This window comes from Echinops telfairi, unplaced genomic scaffold, assembly GCF_000313985.2.
Source record: "Echinops telfairi isolate 266 unplaced genomic scaffold, ASM31398v2 ScPeMD7_7469;HRSCAF=8507_0, whole genome shotgun sequence".
NCBI lineage: Eukaryota > Metazoa > Chordata > Mammalia > Afrosoricida > Tenrecidae > Echinops > Echinops telfairi.
Window position 1 is genome coordinate 58,943,618 of NW_022111372.1, and position 22,512 is coordinate 58,966,129.

Sequence of the window (22,512 nt, forward strand, 5' to 3'; positions counted from 1 at the left end):
GCTGCTTTAGCTAGTTCTCTGCCTCAATCCTTGGTGCTACACTACCTGTGGGCTAAGTTAACCTATGAATCATGTTGCTAGAACATAAGGCTCCTTTGAGACCTGCTTCACCACACTGCTGGTGCATACATTGCTTGAGGCTGGTGGATCCTGTCGCTGTGCTTGAATTCGAGATCCATTCGGGCCTGCTTTGCTAAGTTCCAGAGCTACTGACTGTTGTTGACCTACCCTGCTTTCTGCTGCCTTCAGACAGACTCTGCCTGCCTTGCCTGAGGAAGACTCCATTGTTTGCTTCTTTGACCTTGAACCCGGCAGCCCACGTTGAGTTGGAGGACTTCCAGTAGGTTAACTGTTCTATGAAAGTGAGTTGAACTGAGCCCTCTGTATTGCTGTGTGGATGAAGTAGATGTATAATTCCTTCTTGGTGTATAAACATATATACACATCTTGGTGTATATACACATATATACACATATATACATCTTGGTGTATAAACATATATATAAAAGCATAAGTGTCCTGGTTTTGTTTCTCTAGGGAACCCTGCCTAACACAGTGGGTTATGAGTTACAAAACACCAGCCACTCTGTGGGATAGAAGTGAAGCCTTCTTTCCTGTAAAGAGTTACAGTCTTGGAAACCCACATGGGGGTAGTTCTGCTCCGCCCTGTAGGGCTGCGAGTCGGCATGGACAGGATGGCAGCGACTTTGGCTTTGAGGGCTGGGGGCTGGGAAGAAGCCCTGGTGGCGCAATATGCCATCACTCAGCTGCTAACAAAACGGTTGGTGGTTCTAAGTCCAGGGGCTTCCTGGGAGAATGGTGACTTGCTTCTAAATAGATGACAGCCTAGAAAACCCTATGGGATTATTCTACTGTGTCGCTTTGAGTTGCTGTGAGCTGAAAATCATCAATGGCACCACTTAGAGGCATGACATAACCTGAATGTTTGGATCCAGTCATTTGGGAAACATCAAGCAGTGAGGTACAGAGACTGTGGCTTTTATTCAATAATTCTGCAAACCTAGCAAACTATCCCCGTGAGCTGGCTTCAGGTTGTAAACCACCCACTGGAAGCCTTCAGGACAGGCAGAAGGAAGAAAACGTCTGTTCCCAACGGAAGAAGCAGGTTACATGACACGGAAAGAGGAAAGTCATGAAGGCTTGCTGGGAGAGAGGAAGGCTGGCCTCATCAGGATACAAGGTGTCAGCTAAGCCCAGGAGGAGATATTGTCGGAGCAGAAAATCGATGTTGAACTTGAATAACAGGTAGAAGAAAGGTAATAAAGAGTCCAAGATAAGCCCAGCATGCTAGGTTGCTTGGAGGAGCTCGAGTGGTGTAGTGGTTATGCTTTGGGTTGTTATACACAAGCTAAGCAGTTCTAAGCCACCAGCTGTTCTGAGGGAGAAAGAAAAGTCTTTCTACCCCGTGGAACCCACAGGGGAAGTCCTGCCTTGTCCTATCGGGTCGCTAGGTGTCACCATGGACTCTAAGGCAGTGAGGAGTAATGTTACCTGGAGAAACTGTGTTGGAATGGGGTTTTTCCCTTCCCAAGGTGGGCTGCTAAAGCAATTGAGGTTTTTTCCGTTTTGTTTTTCTGTTTTTTAATCATTGAGACAAAGTTATCTAAAATCTCCCTGAGAAGGTGTCCACTCCAAAACTCTTGGATTGCTCTCGGGAAGCTTTCTTGGTGCCTCCCCAGCCGCCAGCCCCTATGGTCCATGACAGAGGCAGCCTTCAAAATGGAGCCTCTCCTTCCTTACCTAACGCGTTTCACTGAAGGGTTTACATGTGCCCCAGTTGAGCAAATCAAAGTTAGCTCTCCCCTAGTAACTGTAACCTGGACCAAACATAGCTGTACTTTCTGCTGCCCACTGGGCTTTTAACTCATGGTCCTGGCTGTGAAGGGGAGATTTAATTCAAACATTATGCAAGAAATCCTTTTTGGAAAGCAAATCCCAGGCCTGGAAAAGGTTTAGAGTGTGAATGGCTACACCTTTCAACTAGTGCTTTTATACAAAGGTCTCTGGAGACAGACACTTCCACGGTTTCGGAAGGAAGAAGATAAAACAATCTTCTACTTCGGTGGGCTATCAGGCTCATTCATTGGGGAAAGTTCCCCCAGCTCTCGTATTACAATCTTTGAGCAGAGACATTCAGCAGTCCTGGGCCAGGGTGAGAGGGTAAGCTGAGAAGGCCATTTACCTTGGGAGCAAAATGTAGAGGGGGCTCCAGAAAGTCCAGTAGGCAAATATATTTATGACAATGTAATGCAATATTTTAAAAATAAAAATTAATGAACATAATATCAAAATATCGATTCAAATGCCATTATTTGATTGCTGTGGGGGGTTGTGTGTGTGTGTATGTGTGTGTGTGTGTGTGCCCCTTACACTTTTCGACCACTACCTGCAGGCAAGTGTCTCACTCCTCATCCTAGGCACAGCCCTGAGAAGCACACCAGCCTATGCAACCACGAGGTGTCGAAGGGATCAGGTGTAAGGCATCATTAGAACAAAAAATCTTACCATAGTGAATGATGGGGGGAGTGCGGAGTGGAGATCCAAAGCCCATTAGTAGGCCACTGGAGATCCCCTTGCAGAGGGGTCTCGGGGAGCAGATGAGCCAGTCAGGGTGCAATGTAACAACGATGAGAAATACAACTTTCCTCTAGTTCCTAAATGTTTCCTCCCCGCTCCCACTACCATGACTCAAATTCGACCTTGCAAGTCTGGCTAGACCAGAGGATGTACACTGGTACAGATAGGAGCTGAAAATACAGGGAATCCAGCAGGACCAGTGGTGTGGGTGGCGAAACATGGAGGGTAAAGGGAGAATGGGTAGGGAAGGGGGAACCGATTACAAGGACCTATATGTTACCTCCTCCCTGGGGACAGACAGCCGAGAAGTGGGTGAAGGGAGACGTCGGACAGGGCAAGATATGACAAAATACCAATTTATAAACTATCAAGGGCTTATGAGGGAGGGGGAAGCGGGGAGGGAGGGGAAAAATGAGGACCTAATGTGGGGTGTAAGTGGAGAGAAAATGTTTTGAGAATGATGTACAAATGCGTTTTACACAATTGATGTGGGTATGGATTGCGATAATAGTTGTATGAGCCCCTAATAAAATGTTAAAAAAATTTTTTTAAAAGATGAGGGTGAGAAGGAGGGGTGGGAGGAGGAAGGGCTAAGGAGCCAGTGTGGCTGGGCTCCAGGCACACACTCCTGTGTACGGTGGTCATGGGGAATGGAGGTACCCTGAAGAACATCTGGAGAAGTACTTCTAGTGGGTGCCACCGAAACAGAATGTTTCAGAATACTAATTTTGTAGGGGAGAGTTCTAGTCAACCATCAACAAAAGCTGTCTTCTAATTGTCCAAGCGGATCTCCTAAGACTAAATAACTCACAGTCCATCCCATAAGCAATACCACAACACTCACTTTCCAGGCCCACTGGGCAAGACGAGGGGACTGTCAATCCCTATGCTCTGGCTCAGGGATTACTGCCTGGGGAAGGCTGTCAGGTCTGCCGTGAGGTCCCCAAGGACAGGACAGGTGCTTCAGCACCTCCACATCCCCAGAGACTCACCCATTATCCAGTCCTAATTTGGTGCACTATAAATGTTGGCTTAGCTAAATGATTAACTATTAGCAATTTTGGTAGCGAATGACCTTGGTCCCTTGGGAACTTGGGGGCAGTTAATAGGAATTACACAAGCGGAATCCACTAGTAATCTCTGGACAGAACTGTTTTAATTGATAAGACAGAGGAGACACCCTATCTACCAACACCCTGGTTAGCTGGTATGACAATGCTTTGGGGAACTGCTCACCCCCAAGGCTTACTCTTTGTGAGGAGTCACATAACTACTTCAAAAATAAAGCATTAAAATTCTCTTTTCTTTTGAAATTAGTTTAGACTTATGGAAAAGTCTTCAAAATCATGTGGAGTGCCTAAAACAATTTGTGTAGTGTTGACATTTGTTTAACAAGAATACAATCATTAAGCCATTGAGTTCTTTCAAACAGCATGTGCCTGAAAGTGGAGTGATACCACTCCCTTATTTTAGCCAAGGAGGGGCAGCCTAGTCCAGTGGGGTACTGGGCTTGCACAGTCATAGACCATGCGTTGACTGCCTTGGTAGGAGGGTCCTGAACCAGTCTTGTATGCTTTTCCATCTGCAATGGTGTGTGATCACAGATCATGGTCTTTGCTGCCTACAATGACTTGACCTGCCACCAATCCTGATTTTTGGGATCACTTCCTTCATTCCCTGTGTCTTATTTAAGTGGCCAACTTTCTGTAAATCTTTGGACGTCATCATGGCCTTGTGCTCATGGTCTCCCTCATTCAGATGAATTATCTTTGCTTTGTCTTGTCTTTGTCCTGTTTGTGACTTAGTAAATGTGTTTCTGTAGATTACATTTGAATTTGGGAATCTCTTTTCTCCCCTACAACACTGTTAGGAAAACTGCTTGCCTTATTCTGGTTCTGCCAATTGTCCTTCCAGTATCTCTATTTCTAGCCCATGATTCAGGTCAGGACCGCACATGGAATGATTTTCTGTTGCTAGCCGTCATCAAGCAGACCCTTGACTCATGGTGGTCCCTGCATGAGAGAGAACAAAATGCTGTCTCTCCCTGAGCCATCCCCAGGACCAGCCATGAGTCAGAACACTGATCCACGGGGTTGTCACTGACTTATCTTCTGACATATATCACCAGGCCTTTCTTCCTAGTCTACCTTAGTGTGCGACCTCTCCTGAGACCTCTTCAGCACCATAGCAGCATACTATGCCATTGATGGATGGATGGTGCCTGCACATGGGGTGCATTGGTGGGGAATCGAACCCAGGTCTTTCACATGGTTGTCGAATATTCTACCACCAAACTACCATTTGCCCTCCATGTCTCCATAGTTCCCTCCAAACTGTGACAGTGGCTCAGTCTTTCATTATACTTCTTTGACCTCAACAGTTTGCAGAAGGTGGTCTGGTATATCATAGACTGTCCTCAGCACGGGGCCTGGCTACTAGCTCCTTGTGGATAGACTGAGGTGGTCCACTGTGACAAGGTCACCATAGCGGGGATGCGGGCCCTTCTCAGGAGGCATGTGGTGTTGACGCAGCTCATCACTGATGGTGCCCACTTTGATCATTGCTGCCAGCTCCCTCCCCGGGCTGTCCGTGGTCATGTGCCACAAAATTAATAAACAGATACTTTGGCAAGACGCGTTGTGACTATATGGATACACTGCTTCTAATCATACGTTTGCCCCTTCATTTTCATACCCATCAATGGTCTTGCCTGAAACAATTCTCACCATAGTGGTTACCTTCTCAAAAACAAAATCTGATCATTTTTAAAGCTGCTTAAAGCCCAAAGCTACTGAGGTGAAAGATGACAATCTCGCTGTCAAGCCTGTCTTTCCCATAGCTCTGCGGGTTAGATATCCAGTCGGGGCTGAGCAAATCCATGGCAACACCGCCATCCTCTTGCCACACCTCTCCTGCAGGAATTCCTCACCATGCCCTTTCTTACCGAAGGTTGAGGTAGGCGTCAGCGTGTCTCAGCCACTAGGAAAGAAGCCATTCCCAGATGGTGAAGACTGGCATTCGCAATGAATGCTGGCTCTCCTTTTTGTGTTTCTATTAAAATCACTGTATCCCTGAAGCACACTTTTTTTGACTAGCCCCATGAGACCCTCAGACCGAGGCAGATCCAGAATCCATTGGGGGAAAGAGAAGAAAAAACCAGGGAGTTTTTCTCATGTGACTGTTCTCTTGGGTCCCAGGCAGTTGCCTCTTCAGGAAGGAAAAACTAAAGCTCCAGGTGGAAGGTGCACTAATGCCTGTGGTGTAGAGTCCCTGCATGGCTGACGTCAAGGTCCCAACACATGGTCACTGAAGACACAGTTGGAAGGGGTGTCAGTAGCACCCCGCTGAACAGTCTTTCTTCTGTGCACACAGCAGAGATGTAAGGAGCCTCAAGTGCAGAGATCATAAACCGTGGTCACTTAATTGGGGGGTGACGGGCTTTGAGTATGCAGTACCTTTGACTTTAATATTGTCCATCGAGTCGTTGTTGCTGGGAAAGTGACTTTGAGTCGGTCCGGACTCACACTGACCCAGCAGAATAAGACACTGTGCCATCCTCACAGTTTAACAACCGTGGTGGAGTGCAGGGTTGTAGCCACCATCTCCATCCATCTCACTGAGGGTCTTCCTCTTTGGATTGTAGATTTGTACAAATAGATTTTCAAAGATGGCACTTCCTGACATTCCTGATGATTTCACCCTCTGTTCTGGGCAGGCAGCCCCAAAACCCTCTGGCGCCAGGGCCCACACATGCACAGCAGTGATCACGAGCCCTGTAGTTCTGGAGCACCGCAGAGGAGCTTCAGAAAAGGCAGGTGGCAGTTTGTGTCCGGTTCCTGTAGGAATCCGCATGAGACCAGGGCTCTGTGGGGAAATGCTGTGCTCCAGCCACTACATCTGCTGCTTCTCGGCAAGGCTCCTGTGAAGTTTGAGATGGCTCCCGAGCAGCTGGATGCCATCACAGGCAGGCTGGCCGGGCTGGAGGGCTAGCGTCAATGCTGACAGCCACAGACTCCTCCCAGCCTCCCAGGAGGCCACCTGGCCCCGTACAGTTCCTAAAACATAATTATAGGGATGTCCACTAGTCTGGAGAAGTGGGAGGAGGAAGTAAAGCCACATTTATTGAGTATGAACTCTATACCAGGTACAATGAAGAATGTTTTCACAGATGTTCTTGCTTACTGGGAACCTGGCACCACTGGGACCTATTATCCCCACTTTTACAGAATAAGCGATTGCATGATAATAAGAAGCTAATAAGATTCTGAGCTGCATCCTCGCCACTATTGCCATATCCCCAGAACCAAGGATTGTGTACAGGATAAATCCAAAGCCGATACCACCTGGTCTGTTCTGGCTCTGAGTGACCCTATTGGAGGACCGAGTAGACCGCCCTATTAGCTTTAGAAGGCTATAAATCTTTACAGAAGCAGACTGCCATAAATTTCTCTCACAGAATGGATGTGGATTCAAATCCCCAACCTTTAAGAAAGCAGCCGGACACTTAACCAAGACACCAAGGCTCCTCACGATCAACCAAAAATGCAAACCTAACTGGCCCCTGTGGAGGCAATTGTGAGTCCTAGTTACCCTCTAGGACCGAGTAGAACTGCCCCCGTGGGTTTCCGAGGCTATACATCTTTACTGGAGCAGACAGTCGTTCTATCTCCCTCAGAGCAGCTGGTGTGTTTAAACTGCTGGCTTTGCAGTTAGCAGCCCATCTGTGGTAGTCATTTGTGACTGGGCTGGGGTGTTCTCTCCATATTCAACTGCTCTTGGATATGAACCTCTTTCTTACACACATATGAGTGTCTATGAATTTGTATCTCTAGTCAACCCAGACTGACACACCAACTCATAGCCCACTGTGCCACCAGGGCTTCTTCTGTTGTCAATTTGTGAGTATTAACAGTGAAGGGGTGGAGTTTAACCTGTCAATCAGGTCGCAGCTTGATGACCTACCTCATTTAGAGGTGCTAAGGAGATAAATAGCTCACTCTCTGCAAGACATTTCCATTGGTAAGACACATGGAGTTATGCTAGAGCTCTGGTGCTAGAGGAGCCACATAGAGACCCTTGCCAGCGCTGAGATGCTTACACTGTCACTGAATCCAGAAGACCTTCCACCCACTGGCCTGTGATTGTCTTGCATTCAGCATCATTGCATATGAGTCTGAAAAGGACATTACAGATTGGTATTGGACATATGGGCTACTATTGGACTTATGGATTTGATATGCACTGGGCTGGGGTGTTCTCTCCATATTCAACTGCTCTTGGATATGAACCTCTTTCTTACACACATATGAGTGTCTATGAATTTGTATCTCTAGTCAACCCAGACTGACACACCAACTCATAGCCCACTGTGCCACCAGGGCTTCTTCTTGTAGGCAGGAACTGTTTCAATATTTGCAGAATGAATCCATCCATGAAGTCGCTCAGCCTCGTCCTCTATCAGGCAAGGGAGTCAGGTGGAAGTGCTCTGAAATGCTCCAGGGTAAACATTGAGGGGGGGGAGGCAACGTCGGGTGTCAGGGGCAAGTGGTCGTTGACTTTGTGCGAGCGAGTTGGGGTGATTCCATCCAGGCCGTGCCTTTCATGAGCTCTCAACCACTGGGTGAACACAGCACCTGGCCTATCTGAGGCGCAGCCTCCTTGCCCATGAAATCGTGCCGCCACGTGCTGGCCAGTAACCATCAAACCTGACACATAAGAAAGTCTAACCAGCTGAATGGTGCTGGGAAAACTGCCATCATGTGACTGTCACATGAAAGACACTGCTTTGGACTAGGATGGCCATATGTAATGCATTGAAAGCCAGGGGATAGGCAAGGGGGGAAATCTGAATGTCCTTAGACCCTCATCTATTTCAGCTTTGACTGTGCAGCTTAAGGTCTCTGTCAGGAAGGCACCACAGACCGGGAATTTCAGCACTCCTTGGCTCCCTAACTTTTATCTGAAATCTGAGGGAGCAGGGAGGTTAGAGGGAAATCCTGCTGCTTTTGCACGATGGTATTGATTCCAGGAATTAAATGGTGATGCAAAGAGGCTGCCACAGCCTCCCTTCTGCCCTGCATCACGCAGGCTGCCTGGGATTATCAGAGAGGCCAGAATTCAGTCTGGCTGTGAACTGTGCACTTTAGATAAAGATACCTCAGCACAGATAGGCAGGGCCTGGTGCGGTCCCACATGGAAGGGCAGAGATGAATCATGAATGTCCTTGAGTCTACATGCTGTCTGCATGTGCCACTGTCCCTTCCCTCCCCATCAGGACCCCAACCGAGTTGAAGATGCAAATGCCCTTTGGTTTTCAGTGCGCATGTGTGTGCCCCTTCATGTGCACAAGCTAAAACTATGTGTTTCCAACATCTATGGCAGGTGGGGGCTGTGGAGGTATGGGAGTGGGAGATGGTGATAAAAGATTAAAAATAGATACATTCTCTGGACTAGCCTCTTACACAGACACACATATGCATGCACACACACATATGCAGCATGCATATATATGCATACACTAATGCAATGAGGAAGAGTTTTGCTTCACCTGGTGGTGTAGTGGTTACAAATTGGGCTGTGATACTCATGGTCAGCAGTTTGAAACCACCAGCAGCTCCACAGGAGAAAGATTGGGCTTTCTACTCTCATAAACAATCAGAGTCTGGGGAACCGATGGGAGGTCACTGTGAGTCAGCGTCGACTCGGATGGCAGTGAGTTTGAGTTTTTGAATGATAGTGTTGTGTTATGAACTGAGGGGCAGGATTCAGTCGAACTTCTGCACCCGAGGTCCACAGAGGGCAACCAGCGCAAAGGAACATGCTACAAGTACTCAGAGGAGACCCCAGGGAGGAAGCAATCCTGCTAGGGCCGGACAGAGGGGAGCTACAGAGGCAGATACAGTGGCTCCCAGTTGTCCCTGCACACCCAGCCCTGTAGCCAGGTGGACCGACGCAATGGCCTCACAGCCTTCCATCAGAGCCCTCACCAACTGCCCCTGTGATGACCAAGGATGGTGGTGGGAGGGGCACAGGGATTTCCTGGGGGAGTGCCATTGAATCTGGCATCTGGATAGTAGGTAGGATTGACCTGGACTCACAGTGGGGGGAAGGTATTCTGGACAGTGCTAACAGCAGGCAGCGCGCCCTGGAAGTGAGCGTGCCGTGCATTTGAGGAGCTGCAAGAAGGCTGTTGGCGCAGGAACACGGAATGTAAAGGTGGTAGGTCCTGGCGAGTGCCAACAGTTCACATGCTCAGCTGCTGACGGAAACCTTGGGAGTTCGGGTCTGACCAGAGGCACTTTGGATTTAGTTCTGAAAAATCGACCCTGCCATACTTGGAGCTGCCTAGGGTCAGTGCAGGGTGCCGGAGCGAGGCTGCGCAGGGCATGTATGCAGTTGTGGGAAGTCAGGCTTGCTCTCGCAGCTTCTGTGCTCAGAGCTTGGGGAGGGGAAGGTACAGGGGAAGGAGGCATCAAAAGAGCAGTGTGTTAGGTTTGGCAACGCACTGCTCCCAAAACATAAAGGAGAAAGTCTTTCCTTTTGCTAGGACGAAGGATGTGGGCATGAGTTGGAAAAAAGATCTCAGAAGGGGAATTGTATCTGCATGAACCTAAAGGAAATCAGGATTTTACCTGCAAGGGCAGAGTGAAACCAGGCAGGAGACATGAGGAACCAGAGTCCTCCTTGCCAAGTCCAAGCTAAAGCTATCAGAAACTCCAAGCTGTCCCCAAGTAAGGCTCCAAGTGTAAGCAAACCCACTGCCATTGAGTGAGCGCCAACTCATGTCCGATAGCCACGCTAGAGGACAGGGTAGAACCGCCCATGTGGGTTTCTGAGACTGGGACTCTTTATGGGCATGGATAGCCCTGTCTTTCTGCCTTGGAGTAGCTGGTGGTTGTGAATTGCTGGCCTTGAAAATGAGCAGCCAATCATGTTACCCACTACCCCAGCAGGACACCTTGCTAAAGCCTTCAGGCTTAGTCAATGGACTTAAAGAATTGTTTTCTTATTTGTTTATTTTATTTTTTTTTAAAAGGTGAATCCCTGCTTTTGCCCTCTATGTTTCCCATTGAACCAACACCATTCCTTCTCAGAATCAGGGTCATGTTTACTACGCTGAGTACAAAAGCATGTGTCTCCATTCTCTTTGAAGGATGAAACATTTAAAAACCTGAAAATCTTGTTGTAAGAAGTGGAGATGAAATGAGAACAAATCCCTTTGGGTCTGGTGCAGAATTACATTTTATGAGTCACTCAGCAGCCTGGCAAGGCCCAGAAGGGAGCCAGTGTGAAGCCTCCTTCAAAGTACCTGGCTTGACAACTAACCTTGCTCCAGTGAGGGGGGAAGGAGTCAATGGAGGCAGAAGTCAGGCTTTTTATCTCTCACCTGAGCTTGTCCCTTTCATATGCTAAGTGTGACTCTGGGAAGCTGGGTGCAGGAATTTAACCCTATCATTAAACCAATATCAACAGCCAAGCTAAGGAGGACTCTCATTCTGAGTCATGTGTGGCCAGAGTTACAATGAATAAGGTAATAACAGGAAAACATAGCTTCCTCATGCCAGGCCTGCAGGGCTGAGCTGTAATTACCCCTAAGCTGGCAATCAATACTAGACAAGCATCTTTTTCCAACCCCTCAAGAGACACAATGCCCTCCTAACAGAATCTTGGCATCCTGCACTATAATTGCGAAAATTCTACACATGGCTCAGCCCCTGGGCATTGGTTCCAATAGGTGGACACATTCTGTGCTTGAGGTTGGGAAGGGTGGTGCCAGGGTGGCAAGTAACAGCCACTGGTAAATGACAGGGCCATTATCAGTAGAGAAACTTCCAGAGGCCAAAAGAAATATCCAGGTCACCTGCTTGGGAAGCTTTGTGACTTTGCCTTCTTACAAATTTCCAATCCAGAGATGTTTGCGCCAGTAGAAACCAAACAGCCAGCCGAACGGTTTGGCTTTGTCAAAGCTGAATTTTTGCACACGCCCTGCCCCCACTACCTCCACGGAAATGACTGTATGAGGACAAATTAATTTGCATGAGAGCAGGGTCATGTCAGAGCGTGTATTAAATGTCCTTTAGGAAAGTGAAAGACTGGAGAGGGTTCTTGAATTAAGATATTAAAAAAAAAAAAAAAGGATAAACCAGGCTTTTGCTCCATTTCCAACGAATATTGAAGTAGGCCACGTTATGGCAGCAGTTCTTCAAGTGCAGTCCCTGCACCAGCAGCACCAACATTACCTTGGAACTTGTGAGAACAAGGACGTCTTGGTCCCACCCTGCGGACCCACAGACCAGACTCCTTTTCTAGTGGCGCAGCAGGTGAGGGCGAGGCCCTGGAGCTGTGACTCCATCACTTGGTTGTCTGGTAAATTTTTTATAGAGGAGTTCTGGGGGTGCAGTGGTGGAGCCCCACAAAGATTTAGAGCCTGGGAACCCTTGGGGGGCAGTTCTGTTCTCTTCTGTCACATCCTGGACCAGGAGTTGTTTAGACCCCCCATAGGAGTGCTGGTGACACCATAATTAGGGGTTGGCTGCGAATGTGAAAGGGTGGCAGTTTGAACCCATTGGCCTGGCATGCCCCTCCTGTAATGACTGCAGCCAGGAAACCCTGGGCAAGAGTTTTACTCTGTCCACTAAGGTCACTGGACCAGACTTCACACAAAAACAAACTGCCCAAGGGGATGGTTGATGGTGACAATCTCATCCCAACTACATCAACATACCTGGGGGCTGGGAAGCAGCCCCTGCTGTCATTACAAAGTTCTTTGGGGTCATGAGCCACCTTCTACCAGAGTGGGGGACATAGAGATTTGACACTGAGGCTTTCTGATATATTCAGAGTAATCATGGCTACTGACCTAATGCGTGCCTTTGCTGGAAGGAACAGCTTTTGAAGAGAGGAGCCAGCCCCATCTCCCTGAGCTGGAGAGCTTAGACACGAAGCACCAAACAAAATGGTAATAATAGTGCTTAATAATTCCTCCAGCAAAGACAGTCGCTCACCTTGGAGAAGGGGCGGGGATGGCCCCACAGTCAGATTTCATGACAAAAGTGATGTATTCTGAGGCAGTAAGGAGTGACAACACACCTCCCATACACCTCCAGTCCAGATGCCTCATCCCCGAGGGGAGCACAGTGCCTCCCGCTCACTGCTCGACCTGGGAGCCCACAGCACAGAGGGTATGCCAGGCAGCCTCTTTCACAGGAGTCTGGTGTGACTGACTGTGTGAAGTGATGACACCTGTCAGGACGGAGCTCTGGGGGCACCCCCTGGGAGGGCCAAGGCCCCCACACCTCTGCCCTACAAATGGACTGTGAACCAGCTCATCTCTGTCCAAGTCAGGAACGTGTCAAGTAGTCCATTATAACTGGTCCACTGGCCCAGTCCCAGGAGCCATGATTCCTCTCATCCTATTACAAGGCATCTAAAAACCGCTTGTATGGACAGTTTTGTACATATTTGTAAGTTGACTTTTCAGTGGGAAGAAGCAACATTCTTTAGGAAGCGTCTGTAGAACTGATGAGCCAACCTCACGGCCCTATACCGTGAGTTAGAGTAAGACCGAGTTCTCTCTTAGGGAATAAAGATCTGTGAAAAAACGCCAAGTAGTAAAGACAAGAACCAGCTCCACAGCTGACTGGTAGATGTGCTTAAGGAACACCACTCATTATTAACATCAACATCGGCGCAAATCTGGAGCGATGCAGACAGCCTGCTGGTCACGGGCATTACACTGCCTTGGTGCTGCTGTCTGGTGAGCACTAGGAGGCTCTGCTCCCATGAAGATTCCCAGGCTCAGAGTTCCTCTCTAGGGTCCCTGTGACTCTGGCCATGGAACCCGATGGAGAAGGGAGGGAGAGGGGAGGGAGAGGGGAGGGAACAACAGAGGTAAGGCTCTCTAATTACATTACATGGGCTTTGGAGTCTGACCCAGCTGGGTATGTATTTTGGCCTTGCCGTTTATTCCTGTCTGGTCATGAATGTTAATTAAGCCTATAAGCTGTAAGTTATAGTTTCTTCATCTCTAAAACAAGAATAATAATCCTCAGCTCCCCAGGACCAGAGTAAGGAGAGAGAATACATCTCATGCATTCAGCACAGTGCATTCTTAGAGCAAATCAAATGACAACTGTAACCATGAATTATTCCTCCTTAAAAGTCCAAGTGTTAGACACACGTACACACACACACACACACACACACACACACACATTCAGTACCCCTTCTATCCATCTCCTATACCTAGATTATATTCCTTATATCAATTACTTAGTTACATGTCTGTTTGCCCTATTCAAGGTTTTCTTGAGAAAAGAGATGTTCCCTCACACGTCAGGTGCCTCATCTTATTTCTAAATGAATGAAGGAAGGAATGGCTGAATAAAATGGGATTTTTGTATTTACCCAGTAATAAGATGAGGTGCAATAGTATAAATAGAAAGGAAGAAACCCAAGAAGGATCCCATACAATGAAAATCATAGTAATGATTCAAGAGAAAAAGTAATATTTTTCTGTAGGGTTTTCTAGCAACAGTCGATCAAAAATGAAATTCACACAGAAAGCCCTTCTGGTAGGCTTTTGTAGAGGCAGAAGTACTCACACAACAATTTAGATGCATTTGTGGGTTTGGGGGTTCTACAGTCCTCTAAAGCCAGTCCCTTCCTGATCAGAGGTCTTCCTGAACACTACAAGGAGCCTAGATCATGTCAAAATCACTTACCTCCCTACTCTAAGTCTCAAGAATTCTAGACCTGCACTCCAAGTCTCAAGAATTCTAATCCGGCCTGGAATCACTCATTATCTCTCAGTCTTCAGAACCAGCACCATTCAAGCTCCCACATCATCTGCAGACTCTGCCCTACTAAGCTCCCTCCTCTTGGCCATTGCCTTTGGATCCAACTCTGCCTTAATCTCTGAAATATGTCCACCCAATGCACATTGACTTCTCTGTGCAACCATGCCCTTACCACCACCACCCTCTCTGCTCTACCTCTGGAGCCTGGACCTGGGAAAATTGCTTTTACAAAGAAGGAGGCAAGAAGAGAGCCTGAACCAATTTTCATCATCACTGGAGACAACTGGAGAAAGAAAACCCGTGAAAATCACCAAAGAAAATAGATATTTGGTTGTTCAAGGGCACAAACATGCCCCCTACACACACACACACACACACTCACACACACACACATACATACACAAACACTCCTGCAAATCAAAAATAGAGTATGAAGACAAGTCTTGTGGAAAAATCTGCAATCACGCCTGTACCTGCCCCCTGAGAACACCTGCCCAACAAGAAATACGGTGACAACATGCTATACGTTCAACTCCAGTCCCCACACCATATTTCAGAGCAATGGGAGTTAGTCACTGGGGAAGTAGGCCTGCTGAGGAGCACGCCATTGGCTTTTATCTTTAGACTTCAACTGCCATTCATCAGCATCAATATTTTAGAGCTTAATCCACTCAGTCCTAGTCTCAGCACAGAACGTGCACATCATCACAAGGACTCACCGCATCCTGAGAGCTGAGGACCTCCAAGATGCTGTGCAGTAATTCAACGCAGTACTTCTTCTCCTGGGCCTGGTGGTGCATCTCCTCCTTCTGCTCCAGCAGCTCCTTCAGCTCTTTGGTGATGACAGGGAGCAGGATGTCCCGGCACTCTGCAATGAAGACATGCCACACGTGTTGGGGCTTTCTCAAATTTTTTGTTTCTTTCTTTTTTAGATACTGTTTCCTTGCATTAAGAACTCACTCTCCTTATTTAAAAAATCACATGTTAAAGATGAAGTAGGGTTAAGATTTTCTTAGAATATCCTTCATAAATTTAATCTACCCCCTCTCCAAAAGCAACAGCTGATACTTTGTACTACATGTTTGTATATACATGCATCTCAAGGTATAAGAGTCCCGGTGGCAAAGGGTTAATTACTAACTGAAATGTTGGCCATTCAAATTACCCACCAGCCATTAAAGAGGACAACCTAGGAAAGCCTCCAGGGGCAGTTCACACGTGGTTGCCATGAACTGGAATCTGCTCCACCAGCACCTATTCAGAAACCAAACTTCCTGCCATCCAGTTGATGCCGACTCATAGTGACCCTGTAGGGCAGGGGAGACCTGCCCCTGTGGGTTTCCAAGGCTGTAAATCTTTATGGGAGTAGAAAGCATCCTCTTTCTCCGGGTTAGCAGCTGGTGCTTCCACTGCTGACCCTGTGATTAGCAGCTCGTTAGGTAACCACTGGGCAACCCGGCCTCCTCCGGTATCTGACACATAGTGTAAAAGATGCAGCATCGGTCTGACTTGACTGTCCTGGAAGCATGTTATGTCACACTGGGCGCGTGAGCCGTCCCAGCGTTTCATCTGAGTCTGCACACATGGATATCAGGGAACAGTATCCAGTTCTGTTTTGCTTCCTTTTTACCCCCGAAGAGGAAGGCTCTCAGCACTGTTCTGCAGGTTAGCCTTTCCCTCACACATCTTTCCTGGAATGCTTCCTTATGTTAGGACGCAGGGTGATGTACTTACTGATGTGTAACTATTTCACAGTCTTCTCTATGATGCCGAGATTTGTCTACTGAGCCATACTTCCACTGGTAGATATTTTTTCCCTTCTTACTCTACAAACAGGAGGAAGCCCCCTTCCACTTGAATCTTCACGCACACTGACTTTCATTTGAAACTCATTTTCTTTTCTTTTTCCAGAAAAGGGGTTCACGCTAGATATTATTGTCTCAAGAAATTTCTTGAACATTCTGACACCTTATCCAGCTGTTTCTGTATTTCCATAAAAAGAGAACGCTTTTGAAGTACCAGAAAAGGGTCCAGACATGGTTTAAGTCACCCACTGCCAGATGGCCCTTGAGCTGACTGTGACTCCTGGACTCCTGGGTTTCACTTGAATGCCATCCAGCGACGTCCTTGGTGACTATCCTTGGTGTGGGAGACTCGGGGGCTGGGGTTCTCTAGATGAGGTATCGTCTTGCCCATTGTTGTTGAATTGGTTTGGATTCACAGTGGCCCCGCATGATAGAGTAAAAGTGTCCCGATGGAGTGTTCTGGTTTGCACATCTTCGTGAGCATAGATTGCCGGGTCTTGCTCCACAGAGTTGCTGATGAGTTCCAGCTGCCTAAACTTTCATCAGCAACCAAGCACTGCATGAGTACTGGCAAAAAAAAAGTAAGAAACAGCTGGAAAGAGATAGGAACATCTCTCTCTCTTTGTCAGTCCAGCATTCACACTCCCTTCTCCTGGCTCCCTAACTTCACTCTGGGGATAGAACCCTGGGAGGACTATCATGGGAAAACCTATTCTCCTCTGAATAAGGGCTGGGCACGTGGCCCCAATTAGGGTGGCCCCTTGAATTTGAATCTTCAGGGACATTTTATAATAGTATTTGCTACAATTGCTAATAAATCTCGAGTGTGTACAATGTGTCAGTTGCTGCTATTTTATGTCTTGCAGTAATAATTATCTCAGGTAATTCTCCCAGTGATTCTAGGCGACAGATCCTATCACTTGTCCATTTGGCTGGGGACCTGGCTAGAACATAATGGATCCATGTTGACTGCAGAGCCCCCAGGAAGAGGGCAGTCTTTCTTGGAGGTTGCTTGTCTGCTCAGAGGTGTCCAGTGAGAGCTGCCCGCTGGTGCCTGCTGCTTTCCCGGACACAACCATTCTGGGCCTCTCCTCTCCAAAGCCCTGGCATCCCCAGCTTCTCCTTTGCCACACTTCCTATCTTCCAAATAGATTTGGTTTTACTTTCAGTTAACTTCCCTGGTGCTTAGAGTCAGAGTCTCAAGCGCTAGAGCCACAGCGTACCAGAGAGCCTCAGAAGGCAGACAACCTCTACCTGGAAGGTTCATGAAAACCTTGATAATGCTCCCAGAATTCTCAGTGCACAATTCAATTTAAATTAGTACAATTCATCCTCCCAACACGTAAGCTACATGAGAGGCAGACTAAAGCTAAATGCCTAGGACAAGACTTGGATCATAACAGATACTCAGTAAAGTGTGGCTCGCTTGTGATGATCCTTGCTGAGGGAATAACAACATCACCATAGAAAAGGGGGGATTTAGAATGCATACACATAGGTTAAGTAAAATGTTCTCTTGCAAATGGAATAAGGAGACATGGTATTTAAAGGGAAAGTTCCTAGTATGGTGAGAGGTTTTAGGTTATAAAAAATAATAATAAAACAAACCGACTACCATTGAGCCGATGCTGACTCGCAGCTCTATGAAAATGGAAAGTTATGGGCTCTGAGATATTTTCACTGAGCTTGGATTAGAGTCATAGATGATACCAGAAGTCACAAGTTTAATGAAACTAAATGAAAAATTTATACTAAACAAAGTGTTGCTATAAAAAGATCCAGTCTCGGAGCGCACTGACTGGTCTACGTTGTCCCATGGTGTGGCCAGGAGCTGGAACCCACTGGACGGCAGTGAGGATTGTGGAGCTCACAAGCAGTAGATTGTCCGTTCTTCTTTGTTTAGATAGATATGCTATGAAACTGGAGACAATGTAATTGCATGTAAATTTACACAACATTTAAACTCTATCTATGGAACCTGGGTGGCACCTTTGGACTGCTAACCCTAAGGTTTGCAGTTCCACCCCAAGCAGCTGCTCCTTTGGAGAAAGATGAGGCTGTCTCCTCCTGTAAAGATTTAGACTTGGAAACCACAAGGAGCTAGTTCTACGCTGCCATCCAGGGTCACCATGAGTCCCAATCAACTCAAAGGCAGTGGGTGGGTTGGCTTACACTTAACCAAATCTGGTGAATGTAAAGTTGAGTATTTTGATGGGATCAGTGGGTCACCCGGAGCTGGTAATTGGTTTGGCTTTAATATTATAAATAGGGAAAAAAGACACTTTGTGCACTGTTCAGAACTTTGTTTTAAACATTATCTTCCAAAGAAACTGCTTGTTAGAGGAAATGATAAGGGTTCGAATGCTTGGTGGAAAACTGGGTTAGTTTGAAGTTGTAGGCTTGACGATCCTTAATTTCCTAATCATGCTTTTTTGATATTGTTATGATTAAATCCAAGTTAAGAATCTTGAAAGACTTCCTACCCAAAATATTAATTTTGTTAGTAAAATATCTTAGGGATTCTAAGAAAGAATGCTACAATACAACCAAAAAAATCTAACCTTCTTCCATGGTTCTTTGGGCCAAAGGCAGCCATTCAAAGAGGTGCTAGAAGAAGGTTCACTCCCTTGCTAGAGCAGGGTAGTCAGAGTGATAGAGGGTTTGAAATAGTTAACCAGTTATTAGTTAAATATTGGAAATGTAATATAGTTTGGAATTTGGTCTGTTGAGATTTAGCTTGTTAAAAGGGACCCAAGATGTAACAGTCCCACTCCTATAGTAAAAAAGTACCTATAAAAAAAAATTCTATAAACTTGTTAATTATTCAAGGCCTGGGCTTGTTGCAAAACCTGTTAATTATCCAAGGATTCTCTAATCAGGAAAGGGGAAGCAGGGCCCTTTACATAAGCAATGGAGCCTGAATCCTTAGGGAATACTGGGGTGACAGCTCCTGGAGTAAGGAAGGTATCAACTGATGGCCTGATAATCCCTTGGGAAATGGAAACTGCTTTCCTTTAAACCCTTTCTCTTTTATCCATTGTTTAAGTCTTCTGATTTTTAAAACGTGTTAATTAGCTCTAGGAACTATTGCAAAGATTCTTTTTTCTCACATAGTTTAAGTTATATAACTTACTGGATTTTAACTGAATTTTTGAAGCAGTTCAGAGCTAGGAAACCCAACTGTTTGCGTCTGTCAGAATTTGTAGAAATAAACTTAGCATTTCTTGAATCAACCTGGTCTCTGTCTTTGGCTATAATAGTGACAGACCCCTTGTTAGCCAGCAACAAGAGGAAAGCAAGGTCAGAGAGCCCAAACCAATGAAGACTCTTTCCTAGGAGTCTAGGTGATTACAGTGAGAATAAAAGTTCTAGGTTTCCTCCCTTAGATTTCCTCCCCAGACTCAACATACCTGGCTGCTACTGAGGCTCAAGATGTGGCAAGGTCTTAAAGGTGAGTGGGGACAGATGATTCAGGCTGTTGAGATTAAAGTGTATGAAGGAGATATATAATATTTTGAGGCCAAATTTAGCCTGCCTTGACCCAACTCTCTGTGTGTTAGGAAATTAAGGAATTAGGAAATTAGGAAATTAAGGATCGTCAAGTTCGTTAAAGTTCTTCCAATAGGTTACTGTCTAGTGGTTCTAGCAGTTGTATTAAGAATGATGAATTTGTTTTAGAAATAGATCGTGATGACAGTTGCACAACATTCAGTGTAATTGATGTCATTGTATTGTTCATTTCAAAAGAGCTCAAATGGAAAATCCTTTTATATATATATATTGTACCATAACAATTCTTTCAGAAAGAATTTGTCTGCTTTGACAACAGTTGAAAATCAAGAGCAAGACCGGAACATGTGCACAGATACAGATAAGAGATAAGAGTTCACAACACATCAAATCCAGGAACAGCAATGGGAGTAGGGATACCAGGAAAGTAGAGGGAAGGTGGGTATTGGGCGGGGCAGAGGAAGGAACTGATCACAGTGATTGATACATACTACACACACAGACACACATACACATGGGGGGCACAACAGAAACCATGGGGGAAGGGAGACAGAGGTCGGTGTAAGATACGAAAATAAGAATAATTTAAAATTTATCAAGAGGTCACGGGGGTTAGGGACAGATAAATAGAAGGGCTGATACTAAGGGTTCAATAGAAAGTAAATGTTTAGAAAATAATGATAGCAACATTTGTACAAATATACTTGATACAATTGATGTATGGATTGTTATAAGAACTATAAGAGCCCCCAATAAAATGACCTTTTAATACATTTTTAAAAGATGAAAAGAAACACAACACCAAAACAAGCCAACGAAACAATGCTCACCATTTATAAAACGCGCTTACAGGGAAGAACTGGAGGAAGGCAGATGAAAAGTTAATACGTGCGTCCTGCTAGTTGGTCAACTGCATTTAGTGGACACCTACTATGTGCCAGGCACTATTCTGGGACAGAAGGCAGTGACCACAGGCTAACCGTCTAGTGGTGACACAGGTCAGAAGCAAACGTGGGCAATCCAATGGGTGATGTTCAGCCTTTTCTTAACATCGAGGTGATTTTTTTTAAAGCTCATTCTGGCAGTCCTCTAAAATTGAGATATCTCAGGTCCATCCCATGAGAATGATCTGAAACCAGGGGAAAGGGCCAACTGGGAGATTTTTGACAATAATCAAGATCTCTTTGGGAAATGACTAGACTTACATAGCATTGAGCTATATGAGTAGATCCTTGTGGAAATGTCCCGTTGTAAGTTCTCCATCCTCCCCTGTACTTAAGCAATAGGTTTAGGGATGTTAAGGAAGTGTCAAAAGCACAGAGATGTTGAAAAGGATGATTGATAAGACCCACCTCAGACTCTATGATTCTATAACATATAGATTCAGAGGAGGGGCACCGTTTCTAAGTAGAAAGACACATTTGCTTTGTTTACAAAGTACCAAGGCCACTGGAGGTTCAGATCTGGCTGCAGTAGAAACAATGGGTCATCCATCAGAAAACCACTGCCTTATAGATTGCCCAAACCAGCACCCCCACCGCAGTGAGGCCCATGGTGCTGAGAACCCACAAGATTTTAGCAGAGGAAGTCATTAATAATCAGGCCTGTTTCTCAGAAAGTACTTCGTCTTATCTTTAACCATGATTTCTCCGAAGCATCTGGCTCCTCTGTTCTGAGATGAAACCATTTTTCTCTTTTGTAACTGGAGCCATGAAATTATGTTAGTCTTGTAGAGCTTCAGGAAGCAGCATTTCTAAGTTATTGCTTGACGGTGAAGCAAACACATACAAATGGCTTAAAAGATAAATGCTGCCATGGCAGGCAGTACACGTACTTTGGACATGTTGTCAGGAGAGACCAGTCCCTGGAGGAGGCCAGGATGCTTGGCAAAGCGGAGGGGCAGCCGGAAAGAGGAAGGCCCTCCACAAGATGGACTGACACAGTGGCTGCAGTAATGGGTTCAAACATACGAACAATTAGGAGGATGGGGCAGGGCCAGGTGTTGATTCATTCCACTGTATACAGGGTCCCTGTGGATTGGAGCTGACAGGTTGACACCTAATAACAACAGCCAAGCTATACATCCAGAGGTAGATTTAAACATATAGGCAGAGGTGAAGTGTATTGAGGAATCCTGTGATGATGTGAATGGTTAACTGGCTTAGTTCCTTTGTTCGTTTGTTTTTGGCTAGCTTTTTTTTCTTTTTCAGTTTTTCTCTTTTTATTCAATCTTTTTTTTTGGCTCCATTATTGCTGGTTTGCCTACCTATATAAGATAGGCATGGAAAACAAGCCCGAGGTGAAAGCCACAGGACCAATGGCTCTGGAGGGACTTGGGGGAAGAGGTCGGGGAAAGGAGTGGTGAGCAAACAGCAGCATAGACAGGGGAACAACAATGAGGAGAACATAGAGATCCTAGGGGGGTTGGAGCAACAGCAATCAAGCTGAGATAAATTACTAAGAGGCAGAAGAAGGGTGAGCATGATGATGGGTAGGAGGGAAGCAAAAGGAAAGAGAAGAAAGATCTAGGAAGCAAAGCTATGGATAGAGGTATAAATATAGGTATACACTTATGTAAATATATTAATTCCTAAAAATATGGCAATACATTGAGGAAGTGGACAGACATTTGGCCGCTGCTTAATTTCCTCCCCGCCCCCCAATGCAAGAACACTTTGTTCTAACAACCTGGCATTCTGTGATGCCCAACCTCCCAATAAGATCACTAAAGACAAAATGGGTGCATAAGCAAATGTGGTGAAGAAAGCTGATGGTGCCCGGCTATCAAAAGATATAGCATC

At 46.1% G+C, this 22,512-nt stretch overlaps 1 protein-coding gene across 1 annotated transcript in view; it reads right to left on the reverse strand.

Moving 5' to 3' along the window:
* DOCK2 (dedicator of cytokinesis 2) overlaps window positions 1–22,512 on the reverse strand; it is a 526,484-nt gene that overhangs the window by 311,848 nt on the left and 192,124 nt on the right. The window contains exon 26 of the mRNA XM_004696777.2: window positions 15,116–15,264. Coding sequence (XP_004696834.2) covers window positions 15,116–15,264 — 149 coding nt within the window. The remainder of the gene's footprint in view (window positions 1–15,115; window positions 15,265–22,512) is intronic.